Genomic DNA, 12,571 nt, shown 5'->3' on the forward strand with positions numbered 1-12,571 from the left:
CTGTACTCAAAATGACAGCATTGGCTTTCGGATGACGAGTGACTAGGAAAGCTTTCACTCCCTATTTCATTCCGGTGATAACCAAGTGTATCCATGAGAGTCTAGACGCGTAATAACCAGGAGCATGGTTTCCTTTGTGGGATGAGTAGCACTGCGGTAAATCACTGATTGATGAAAACGTAGTCACGATGGCAGGGACGATTGTGTTATGAGAACTAATACATGATAAATTGCCAACTCTAGAGTACTTATGTTAACTGTTGATCCATAAGACTGGTGTCAAGTCTTCGCCGGACTTCATTCGAGACTTCCATAAGTCTTTTTTCATACGCCTCTCAAAGCTAGCCCAGAGCCTCGGATGAAGGATATGCCTTTTGAATAACTAGAAATACACATACTGGCTCGCGGCTGAACTAATTAAAAGCGATGAGATGCTTCAGCAAATTTCCATGACACCCCTTCCAGACTCGCAAAGTGATATCGAGTACGACAATCACATCAATAATAAACAAATCAACTACGAACTCGAGCATTCTTCTTTGCCTGGGCAGTCTGACTCTTTCTCTTAGTTTGCTTGGCTCGCTTGGTTCGATTCGCTTCAAAGACATTCTCATGCTTGTCCTGCTTATACTTCTCCTTCAGCATTGGACAGCTCATCTTGAGGTGATCGATAAACTCTGTTGGTTCCAGAGTCGTTTCTTTGCAAAAAGGGCATCGATATCTGTTTTCGATGTTGAGAAAATCGCTGGGAATAATATCAGGTCTGTCTGTTCGAACTTGCTCCAGAAATGCCTTACGAACATTGGGAGAGAGCTCAGGGAGGAAGGGGTCCAGAGCCGGATTACGTCTCAGACCCTGATCGAGCTCAGGCGGCTGATAGGACCTTGGTGTAGAGTTTGATATCTGCGGGCTGCCTGCGAGTGCATACTGCTGTAGTTGGGGTTGGCAAGCGCTTTCGGAATGTCTTCGAGAGTGAGCTTGAGAAGGGTTAGGTTGGGCGTATTGATGTGCAGATGGTGCCGAGGACTGGTAGCTTGTGTTCGAATAAGTTGGCAGCATTGTGGGCAAGGGTGCGTGAAAAGGTATACTTTGGGCGTAGCTTGAGTTTGGCCTACGCGGTTCTGTGTGTCCTAGGATTGGTGACATCGTGGAAAGGGGAGGGTTCATGTTGCTTGTCGTGCGCGGTCGAGAGATTTCGGCCGCAGATAGGCGCGGCGATTGCATGATATGCGGCGCAGGCTGTTGATGTCCCATATAATGTCCTGGAAGGCCCCCCACGGCGGTCTGCGGCGGTGAGATCATGTTTGGAGCTGTCTGGGCTCCAGATCGAGGACGAGAGATGTTTGATAACCGTATGGGTGGCAATTGGTTTTCTATTCCCGGAAATTGCGGTGAGGCGGTCCCTGTTGGTGGACAATGACGCTGGGGAATATAGCCCTGTCCCTGCATCTCATGGCTTTGATGCGAAAAGTGACTGAAAGAATGGTGAGGCGGTCCCGGCGGCCGCACTGGAACAGCATAGGGACCCCGCGGTGATGAAACAGGACGATGATTTGGATGCCCTTGATAGGCTGAAGCAGGGTGAGGGATTTCCCTAGGAACTTGTCGAGGAGAGTGCATCAGCTGTGAAGCAGGATGCCCTTGAAAACCAGACTGTGATGGCTGAATTCCGGTCGCTGCTTGATGAGGAGAATGCATTGGCTGTGATTCTGGATGACCTGAGTAAGCCGAAGAAGGACGAGGGACTTCATTTGAAGCTTGTCGTGGTGACGCGTATGGCTGTGATGCAACGTTCCCTTGCAATGCAGAGCCAGGTCGCGATATAGACATAGCAGACTGACGAGGAGAAGGCATAGCCTGTGATCCAATGTGCCCTTGGGATGCAGAACCAGGTCGGTGGGCTTCCGCCACGGCGTGACTAGGAGAAGGCACTGGCTGTGGCCCAGTACGTCCAGCAGAACCAGGTCGACACATCGAAAAGGCAGCCTGTTGTTGCGCTAACATGGTATTGGGGAGATAGTGTCCATCCAGTTGCGAAGCGGGCTCGGGAACAACCATAGGCGGCAAGCGGGGTGAGTTTTGGGTTGCCGGGGAAGTAGGTCGAGAAACATATCTGGCAGGTGGCTGACGAAAGAGTATCTGTTCTGGTCGCTCTGGCTGAGCTGCTGGAGTGTTCTCGGCAAAAGAGGGATGTTGGGAAGTAGCACTGAGAGCCTGGTTTTGTGACGGCATGGCCTGGGGGGTTCCGTAGCTCTTTGCTGGTGAAGCTGGCGGTCTAGGTGACGGTCTCTCCCGAGGGAGCGGGCGGCGCGGAGCTGGAACTTCAGGTCTGGCAGGAGACGTAACGGGCGGCGTTTCTGAATGTCTTTGATGAGCTTCTGGCATTTGTGTAGGACTGTTCGTCGCTGCTTGCTGTCCAGATGTCATGGGCTGTGACCGCGCTTCACTGACTGCTTGATGGTTGAGCAAAACAATATCAACTGAAGGGTTGGATGATGCCTTGGGCTTTGTCGCATGTGGAGGTTCGCTAGGTTGGAGACTGTTGACCAAGGCCTGTGAAGATGCTTTGGGCTGAGCTGCATGAGGATGTCTCAAGACTTCAGAGCGTGTCTGAGCATCTTCTGGCGGGGGATTCCCTACCGGTGAGGGGCGGGGAGGTGCCAGGATCTGCGATGTCTGCGAAGTCGGCCGTGCGTTGTTTGGCTGTTCGCTGTTAGACACAGCAGGTCCAGGAGACATTACTACTTGCGCTGCGGGCCGCTCTTGCGCTGTTGGGGCATGGAGCGGGGGCTCCGAAGTCGATGGTTGAGATGAAGGGGGGCGGGATGATGTCGGAGACCTGGTTACTGGAGGCTGAGATGGTGCGGGTCGACGCGCTAGAGCCGAAGATTGTGATGCTCCTGATCGCTGTGGTGTCGTCGATGCCCATGAATTATCCAGTGGCCACGATGAGACCGGGTGCTGTAACCCTGTAGACGGGCGTTGCCGTGTTGGTGATCGTGGTACTGATGGCTGAGAAGTAGTTGGAGACTGCGACATCATTGGCAGCTGTAAAGCCGTCGATATTGGCGGCAATGCCGATGAGAACGGTATTGTCGCAGGCGGCGACATTGCGGGTGGACGAGATACAACAGGCGATTGTGATAGCGATGACATTCGTGACTGCGCAGCGAGTGCGTTATGATTCGGTGTCCCTGATCGAGCCCGTCTCGAAGCAGGTTGAATCTGCGGCCGTGAATCAACCACATCGCTTGACAGGCCCTCTGACAAGGAAGAAGCTCGACCCATATCGGCGTAAGAAAGGCGTGGCTGTGGAGTTTCATCGTGAGAAGATTCCGTGGCGACAGAAGACCGCTGAGGCTGACTATCCTCCCGTGTCTCATCATCAGAGTTATTTTCCGCTTGGGCAAGACTTGTTCTCGAGAGTGCAGGCGAGGTTGACGAACTTTGTTCCTGTTTCGCGCTGACGACGTCATTTGCTGCTCGAGAAAGACTGATTGTCTCAAGGGCAGGTGTAGGTGTCGGGTCTTGATCGAGTTCCCTCTGTTCAGACTGTGAAAACTGCAACTCCAAGTCCTCGCCTTCGAGTAGGAGGTCCTCCAAGTCGGCACTGGATAGACGTTCTTCTCTTGCTTCGTGAGGCCAGCTTTCCTCTTCTCGTTCAGTGCTGACTTCTTCCGGCTCCTTTGGGGACGAGACGTTCTCGGCTGGATCTTCTTGAGTATCAAGAATAATTTCCTGATCATCCCCATCAGACTGAGAGTCGTTCTGCTGTAGAGGTTCCTGGGTCGCATCTTCCGGAGTTTCCATCACAATATCCTCGCTGTCCGCGGTTGGCTGTTGAGTAGCGCTTTCGGTAGGGTTTTCCTGCGAACCCATGACGATGTCTTCGTCTTCGACTGTATCGGGTTGCAAGGGTGGCTCGGCGGCTTTCTCAGGTTCTAGTCCAGCGTCCTGCGCTTCTTCAACTTCCATTTGGATATCCTTCTGCACTTCTTCGGCTTCCAGTCCGGTGTCCTTCTGCGCTTCTTCGGGTTCCGGATGGGTGTTGGTCTGCACTTCTTTAGGTACCAGTTCGGTGTTTTCCTGTACTTCTTCGGGCTCTAGTTGAGTGTCCTGCGTTTCTTCAGGTTCTAGTTCGGTGTCCTTCTGCGTTTCTTCAGTCTGCCCAGTCACGTCTGCTTCTTCGGCCTGATCAGCAGCATCCGCTTCTGGGGCTGTGTTAGGTGTAACAGTCTCAGCGTTCTGAGCAGGTTGGAAATCTGTCGAAGATTCTGCAACTGGTGACCGAGGCGCAAAATCCATCGTTGAGTCTATAGAAAGGCTATGTCAGAAACTTCACCTCATACGCAGTTAGTATACTTACTGTCATCAGCTGAGTCTGGAATCTCTTCATCTGGACCAAACCGCTTTGGCTGCTCAGCCGCCTGCCGCTGCTTGAGATATTCAAAAGCCTGGCCGCTATGCTCAATCATCAACGCCTTGTCCTCATCCCACCGCTGGATTTCGCCGATAGGAATCCAAGCAACATGGCTCAGGTCAGGAAAATCAAGTCCCTCAAAAAACATGAACGGGAAGTGTTGCTCTGAAGCGTCTGGTCCTCCATCTTCATAGCCCTCTGCCCAGGAAAATGACTTGCTGGAGCTGTCGTACTCATAACAAGGCGGTATGTTGCTAAGTAAACCCATCGCCTCGAGCGATTCGTCTATTCCAACGGATTCGGGATCTTGCAGAGGAATATACAAACCAGCATACCACTGTCTCGACGCGGACCAGTAGATGATGTAGACATCTCCAGGAACCAAGTCGTGAGGATCGATGGAGTCTTGGGTCTTGCGCCTTGACCGCCTTGACCGCCTTGACCTGCTCTTTTTCACGGCGTTGCTGGTGCTCTTGCGTGGTCTCTCAGGTGAAGGCGAATCAGTTCGAACGCGGATGGAGTCTCTCGCTCCTCTTTCACCTCTTTCAAATGCTTCCTTGGCGGCTTTGTTGTTTTGAATGAGTTTTTCATCGTCGCAACAGATAACCTCATAGCCAAAGTGCTCAACAACAGTTTCGAATGAAGGGTTCTGATGCTGATGCTTTTCTGACAAATGCGCCAAACCCGCCTGTAGCGGACTGTCGTCGAAATGGATGTCGTGATCCTCACATCGCAAGATGTAAAACTTGGCCGGGCGCACTGGGTCCTCAGGGATCCGGATAATGGTGTGCTTCTTGGCAGCGCGTCTGTTTTGGTAGACGGCATTGAAATGTATGGAATTTCTTGTACCTTCAATGCGCAGCCGCTTCTGAGGAGTGCGCGAGTTACTGCCTCGCTTCCTCTTACGCGTCTCTGACTGTAAAATGATGGTTAGCAAAATGGGACGATGGGCGCGTAAGCAAGCGATGGCTAATCGAGTCGGACCTCAAAAACTCCATTGCGATCCGGGGTGAGCACCGCCCCTCCCCTCTTCATTCTCATTCGCGACCTGGGCGGTGTGTCCGGATCAGCATCTGGTGAATCTCCAGTGAGACCTAGGGCTGATGTGTCGACGCCCATGTTGCCGTTGACGGGGAGGTCGAATTCTTTATAAAGGTTGAAGATGTTGTTGATGAGAGAATTTGCTTTCATCTCGTCTTCGCGGTGGTACGCCACATTAGCATCCCTGCACGTGCGGTCCCAGTCCGTCCTAAGCGGTCTTAACTCAGTCGCGAGAGCATCCAACTCGTCTTCCTTTGCTTGGCGCTGGGCCTTGCCGTCCTCGTCGTCCTTGTCGATCGCTTGACGTTCTTGAAAGGCTGTTTCGAATTTTGCCTCCAATTCTCCGAGAAGACGAGGTTGAACCAGATCTTGCTTGACGGGCCAACTGTCTCTATCGGCCTTCACTAAGGCCTGGACCTGTTCAAGCCAGGCAAATCCAGCTGATTGGGTCCGAGAGTCAGCTTCCATGGCTGGCGGTGCGCTAAAAAAGGAGAACTCTAAAAGAAAAAGTGGATAAAAAGAACCGAGACACGCCAGAGAATAAAAACAAAGGCCAATGCAGAATGGAAACAAAAGTGCAGAAGAGAAAAAACTAAAAAAGTTGGGGGGACAATAGAGTTTTTCTTGCAGGGGAAAATGGCGAGAGAAATTATGTGTAACCGACCAACGCAAAGAGTGATTAAAGAGTCATCACATCTCAATACCTACAAACAGAACAGAACAGGCCCGTGAAAGCGCAGTACGGTTGACTGCACTACAGTAGAAGCCCATGTCAACCTAGACAGAACCAGATTTTGATCAAAAAGCAAACGTATTCGCGATACAGCCAATGACAAACTCTCAAGATGTTACACATTCGCTCTCTGACCCCGCACGATTTGCACTGAGACATGAGTTTAGGCCAGATCAGACCAGACCAGACCAGACCGAAATGTTGTTGGTTCTCACTATAGCATGGGTCTAGGTAATCTCCAGCTGTTTGCTCAGTGTCATCATGTTTTTGGCCCCTGTAATTATCTCATTACGGAGCACATACGCAAACGCAAAGAACACACTCACTCACTCACTCATCTTCTTTGTCCCTCTCTTCTATCTACCCTTTTCGTTTCAGTGGCGTCACCTTAGTCTCAGCTCTAATAATTTGGGGAATGTAAGCCGGTGGCTGACTAGGTCGATGATTCAATCAATTCTGGCCCACCATCCATCATCGCCCTTGCTTGGCAATTCGCTCCTTTTCCTCCTACAGCCTCCCCTGTCCATGCATGCAAGGGTACACTAATCAATGCAATGACCCACAATCGTGATAACTATCACGTACTGTATCCGTACGCCGTGGCGGTTGATGATCGCCAGCTACCTGGTCCATATGTATCAGCTCAACTAGTAAAGGTGAGGCTTGCATTAACCAACTTAAACTATGGTAACTGTCGTTATCGTTTCCAACTCAAAAACCTCCGCCTCTTGACTATCCTTCAACGACCCTAGACCGATCCTCTCAAAGAACTCGGGCTGTGTCGCTGACCGTCCCAGCACTAGCCACTCGTGATCTCTTTGCCCCTTATCCCCGAACGGAAATGCTCCAAGTCTCAGCACCCAACATCGAATCGCTGAATTACCCGTGGTGGGCTCGGTCAGGTGGTGTGTATCCCCAGAATTCCGCTTTCGGTTTAGTCGCTTCAGCTCCTCTGCAACATCGCTTCCGTTGTACTCACGGCTTCTTCTGCACACTGAAACTTCAGTGCTGTCTACAATTGTCGACAGGCTCGTATCGGCGGAAAACCACAGACGAGCCCGCCCAAGACGCACCGCGTACCAATCATATGGGCCCCGACTCTCAAGATACCCCATCACCATTGGCCCGTTGATTATCATCTTGCTGCTGATGACTCTTCCAAGTGGCGCCTCAGTGCCTGTTACTGCATTGACCTCCAGCGCAGTAGCCGCCTTCTCATATGGCCATTTTCCGTTTCTAAAACACAGGTAATCGACCTCTCCCGTAATTGAAGCCCAACTGAAACTCGGGGCGATGTAAGATGAGTTGGCAGCTTGGATCCTACTGGCTGATGGTCTCCGCCACAACAGATCCAGATCGATGTTATCTGTCCATAGACCAGCCACGTAATCTGACCCGATCTTCTTCTGGACTATAGCGGCTATAGCAGATATCGCTGGAAGCTTATCGCCGGGCTGCGTGAGGTTTCTCTTGGAGTAATTCTCGATGACTTTGTGCCAGAAATTGAAGGCCTCACCACGCCGCGATATTTGACTCAATGGTGTTCCCCCAAATTCACGTTGGTGATTCAGCTTGGACCCGCATTCGCAGAATATTGCCTCTTTGCACGTCCATGCCATCTCCATCGCGGATATAGACAGTAGCCGTGTTGATAGAATCTTCTCCTGCAAAGTCCAGCCTCGTTGAGTGAGAGGTTCCACGAGCGGCTGTTGATCCGTACTGTGAGATGGTCTCCACATCCAATGAGCACCGGTTGCTTGCATAAGCCTTACTTTCAACAAAATTGAAGGCCCCTTTTCGTCTCTCATTGATTCGCTGTAGATCGCGCACTGGTCATGAGATGCTCGTGGTGGTGGCTTGAGCTGAGGTCGTAAAAAGTGACTCGTCACAGATGTTGACGACGAGGCTGCGATAGTCAAGAAAGCGTTGGCGTATGTATCGGCCATCATGGAGCATTCTCTTTCCCAGTCGGCTTGTGAATCTTGGACGATGCAGAGCGCATCTATCCATAGATATCTTACTCCGAGCTCTCGCGTCAGTGCGATTGCGTCAGTGTAAGCTGCTGGGAGTTCCTCAAGTACAATCCCGGACTTCATATTCTCCAGGTTCTCGGTCAAGGCTTTGATGAATGGGTTTCTACCCCAGCAGTAGCTGAGGGCTACATATTTCTCAGGTTTGAGATCCCCTGTTTCAACAAGACGAATTTTTTCATCTCCATTGCTGCCAATATCTAAAATGCGGGTTGGTAAAGTAGAGTTGTCTTGCTTGCAGAGCTTATGATCCTTAATACAATTATAGAAACAAGCGTTGACGAAGCTTAAGCCTTCGCGTGATAAATGGTCATCACAGATATCTGGTAACGGTTGAACGCGTTTCCACGTCTCTCCTTGAGCTGGATATGTTTGTTAGTACGGCCCCATGGGTTTGGGTTTTTCAAATGTTTAGACAGTTCATACCATAGTCAGTGTAAAATTGTAAGAACATTTGCGAGCGCTCAGGATCGCCGAATAGTATCTCTGGATTTCCTTGTCCAATTGGAAGTCGAAGATAGAGCTGAATTCCCATCTGATTCTCAACCCCCAACAGGCCCGAAATTGTGAGAGTCTTGACAATGAATGAGCAACAGTCACAACCTGAACTCGCCGCGCTCTCGAACTGTACGATGTCTCGAAGTACCAATACTACGAGCTCTTTTGAGTCAACTCTGACATCATTGTTGGAACGTGGTGCTACGAAGTCAGGATCGAAATTGAAACAACATGGGCAAGGTTCGTGAGCCATGTTTGGAGTGCTCTGGTGGTCTTTATGAGATCCGCGATGAATTGAGAATAATCAAGGTGACGATTCATCTCACCGATTCTCCACACGAATTGGGGACATCAATCCTTTAGCACGTGATACCCACCAAGCAGAATGATACTCTTAATCAGCTAACGATCCAAAGAGTGAAACTTCTAATCTAGAAAAGCAATACTACGCCGCTATTGACTCCCTTTTTTTGTTGATGATTATCGCTGATTACAAAACAACCAAATCTAGCAGTCAGGAACACTGACTGGAATATTAATGTGAACGCTCGTAGCCAATCCACTCAAACTCGTCTCCTTGAATTCGTTCCTCATTCCCTTGGCCGTCAGTCGCATCGCCCGGATAGCGTCGTCCAGCCTCACGCGCTGCGTGCCTGTTTCACTGCTAAGCGCCAGGTTGGCGCTGGAGATGGCTTTTGTCGCGCCCAGCGCGTTTCTCTCGATGCAGGGAGCTTGGACGAGTCCGCCGATGGGATCACATGTTAGTCCGAGGTTGTGCTCGATACCGATTTCAGCGGCTTGCTCGATTGTTTCAGGGCTGGCTCCCATGCAGGCAGCGAAAGCGCCAGCGGCCATCGAGCAGGCAACGCCGACCTCCGCCATGCATCCTCCTTCAGCGGCTGAGATAGTGGCACCTCGCTTGTAGAGCATACCGATTGCGGCAGCAGTGAGGAGGAAAGTGGGGATATCTCGCTCAGGATCGTCGCTGATGAACTCTGTGGTGTACTTGAGGACAGCTGGAATAATGCCTGCGGCGCCGTTGGTAGGAGCGGTGACGATTCGACCGCCGCCAGCGTTAGTTTCGTTGACAGCAATGGCATAGACAGACAGATAGTCCATGGTAGGGAATGTCGTCCGGCGTGAAGGAGCTGGAGCGATGGGATGATCCAGAGAACCGTGTATCCGCGGCGGACCGCGCTTCCGAAGGCCGCCGGCCTTGAACTTCTCTGGCACCAAAGGAGATGATGCTGCCGCGAGAGCTTTCGGTGATGAGGCGGCGCCATCCTCGTTGATATTCGGATCGGGCGAGGAGAACTTGTGCTCGAGTTGAGCAGCTGAAGTATCAGCTGTAGACGAAGGATACAAGCCTCGAGTCAATCGGCGGTAGAGCGCTGGCGCTCGTCGATGAAGTTTGAGAGAGCCAGGAAGCTTGGAGCCCGTTGGCGCTTGGACACTTTCTAGGATACTAGCGTCCATGACTCCCCAAATCTTGAAGATCTTTCGGTAAATGTCCTCATCTGTATATCCTAAACTCTTCTCATTCTCATACACCAATTGCGCGATAGTGAGGTTGTGCTTGCGACATAGTGAAAGCAGACTAGCGGCATCTCGGAATGGATACCGCGGATGCGGCGATGAGCTGGTATCCTTGGTCTCGGACTTGACATCGGCGGAGAGGCCGGTTGGCTCAGTTGAGTCTCCGAGGAGAGCTGTCGGACCTTCATTAGCTTCTTCGAGGGCCTTGACTTCGGTACCGGTTCGTCGATCTCCCGCGGCATCTGAGCGCCGGATTTCCTTGTAGTACATGTTTTCGGCCAAATCAGCCGGGTGAGCTGCCGTGTCCGAATCTCCGACTTCCAGTTGAGCGGGGGCGTTTGCGGAGAGGGTTTCTTGGGGTGCGATACTAAGAGCACCGTTGACAACGAAACCGCCGCCTACACTGAACATGTCGTTTGTGGCTAGGACGTAGCCATCCTTGTCGTAGACAGTGAAGCGCATGCCATTGCTATGCTGGGGAAGCTTTCGACCCCATTCCCAAATGAATTCCTTCTCGTAGTCGAAATCAATCTCCTTGCCTTTTGACCCATCTGCGGCCAATCCACGTGCCAGGAAAATCTTCTTGCTGGACTTGATCTCTTCGAAGCGGCTGGGCACGTAACCCGTGTCGACTGTTTCGACGTCGGCGCCTTCGAGACCAAGGAGTAAAGCTGAAGGAGTCATATGGCCTTCGCCAGTAAGAGCAAGACTTCCATAGATGGCGACGCGGATTTTGTTGACTTTTTGAAGCAAATTGGCATCGATCAAATCGTTGACAAAAATGTTGCCAGCACGCATGGGCCCAACGGTATGAGAAGATGAGGGACCAATGCCGATAGAAAACAGATCGAAAGTGGAGATGACAGCATGTTCATGATCTGCTTCACTGTAAGAGCCCGCATCTTCATCTTGCTCATCCTCACTTCGTCGTGGTCGTGTTGTGCTGAAAAGTCGACATCTCTGGCGTCCCAACAAAGTTGCTGATGGCGGTGTCGAACGAGCGATAGGCCCCCTTACAACGGTAGCGAGGGACCGGGAAGATAGACATTGTCTCGACGCCCGAAGCAGCGAAAGCTGCCTTATCCCTGCACGACTCATTGCAGGTTCTGAAAAGTGAGAAAATGTTTCTTCAAATGACGGATCTTGAAAGTGTCTCCCTTTTTTGTGTTGGGTGTATTATTATATCGTAAGCCAAGAAACGTGGTCCGCGCATTGCCAACAAGGTCAATCCCATTGGCCACGTCGCGTCGAGATCCTTATCTAGGAGCGGAATATCTTGCTCCCAGCGAATCAAGATTAGCCGCGCTTATCTCCGGACTCGGTGCCGGCGGTGGGTCGGACGACATACCGGCAACCGGTCACGTGTCGGATATACGTACCAATCAACTGTTACCCCAGACCGATGTCTTCCGGTCTGCTTCACCGAAGTGACACGCCTTCCAAAAACATCCGGGGTAGTATTATCTAGTTGCATCAAAACGCCATTAACATTACGTTATTTGTCAATATTGGGGATAGTTTGCACTCAACTTGGTAGATTGCGGGGTACAAAGTCATTGAAACTTTAGTCACAGCGTAGGGTACCTACCCTATTTTCAAGTCACAGAACGAACAAAACATTGAAACCTTAGATTGCGAGGTTGCAATGGCTTCGGAGCTCGAATGGAGTGTGACTGAAGTTTTTATCAGGGTTCTCAAAGTGGAGGCTGCGACCAAACTCAATGACCATAAAAACACATCACATGTTGTTTGTAATGAAATGCAAACAATGTCACCAGGCAGGATGACATAGCCGCGCTACCAAAGAGGTTACATGACCAAAGCTCGCTGATCGATCGGATTGGCTGTTAAGTTTCTCCGGTATTGTCAAAACTTGCCGCGGATCAACAGCTTTCTTATGTCCAAAGCAACTAAATTTCACACCCTGAAAGCCATGCACTAATATTCAAAATTGTCGTCATACTCATCTTGGGATCAAAACTAGTCATTATCCTAAGGGCTACTGGGATATATCTCCTAATAATCTTGGTAAGATAATCTGTGCAGCATTTTCAAATGTACGACTCTGGCCGAAGATACACTGCTGGCACAATTGATGCAGCCTCCCATGGAGCAAGCAGAGCACTATGTCGTAATCTACATTAAAGAAAATATCACAGAGTTAATAAAATTCTAAGGACAACATGTTTTCCAAACAAAAGTCCAGTGCATTTCCTTTTTACTTCTGAGTTGAATTTGCTTTCTGCAGGTCGATTGGTCTCCATGAACATCAAGTCAACATTACGAAATGTTTCCCTAACCTTCCCAGCTGAG

At 50.6% G+C, this 12,571-nt stretch overlaps 4 protein-coding genes across 4 annotated transcripts; all 4 read right to left on the reverse strand.

The window, feature by feature from the left end:
- Positions 1-513: 513 nt before the first annotated feature.
- Positions 514-3,039, reverse strand: BKA55DRAFT_521576 (uncharacterized protein; the record flags this gene model as incomplete). Its single annotated transcript, XM_046188521.1, has 2 exons — positions 514-1,709; positions 1,842-3,039. The coding sequence occupies 2 exons, from the start codon at positions 3,037-3,039 to the stop codon at positions 514-516; spliced, it is 2,394 nt and encodes a 797-aa protein (XP_046044995.1).
- Positions 3,040-4,343: 1,304 nt separating this feature from the next.
- BKA55DRAFT_521617 (uncharacterized protein) lies at positions 4,344-5,929 on the reverse strand (the record flags this gene model as incomplete). Its single annotated transcript, XM_046188526.1, has 2 exons — positions 4,344-5,336; positions 5,405-5,929. 2 exons carry the CDS (start codon positions 5,927-5,929, stop codon positions 4,344-4,346), a joined length of 1,518 nt encoding a protein of 505 aa, XP_046044996.1.
- Positions 5,930-6,871: 942 nt separating this feature from the next.
- BKA55DRAFT_694489 (heterokaryon incompatibility protein-domain-containing protein) lies at positions 6,872-8,975 on the reverse strand (the record flags this gene model as incomplete). Its single annotated transcript, XM_046200044.1, has 2 exons — positions 6,872-8,586; positions 8,651-8,975. 2 exons carry the CDS (start codon positions 8,973-8,975, stop codon positions 6,872-6,874), a joined length of 2,040 nt encoding a protein of 679 aa, XP_046044997.1.
- Positions 8,976-9,229: 254 nt separating this feature from the next.
- BKA55DRAFT_521057 (serine dehydratase alpha chain-domain-containing protein) lies at positions 9,230-11,356 on the reverse strand (the record flags this gene model as incomplete). The annotated part of the gene is made up of 1 exon (XM_046188479.1): positions 9,230-11,356. The coding sequence occupies one exon, from the start codon at positions 11,354-11,356 to the stop codon at positions 9,230-9,232; it is 2,127 nt and encodes a 708-aa protein (XP_046044998.1).
- Positions 11,357-12,571: the final 1,215 nt, after the last annotated feature.

The sequence above is a fragment of the Fusarium redolens genome (assembly GCF_020744475.1).
Source record: "Fusarium redolens strain MPI-CAGE-AT-0023 chromosome Unknown BKA55scaffold_16, whole genome shotgun sequence".
Classification (NCBI taxonomy): domain Eukaryota; kingdom Fungi; phylum Ascomycota; class Sordariomycetes; order Hypocreales; family Nectriaceae; genus Fusarium; species Fusarium redolens.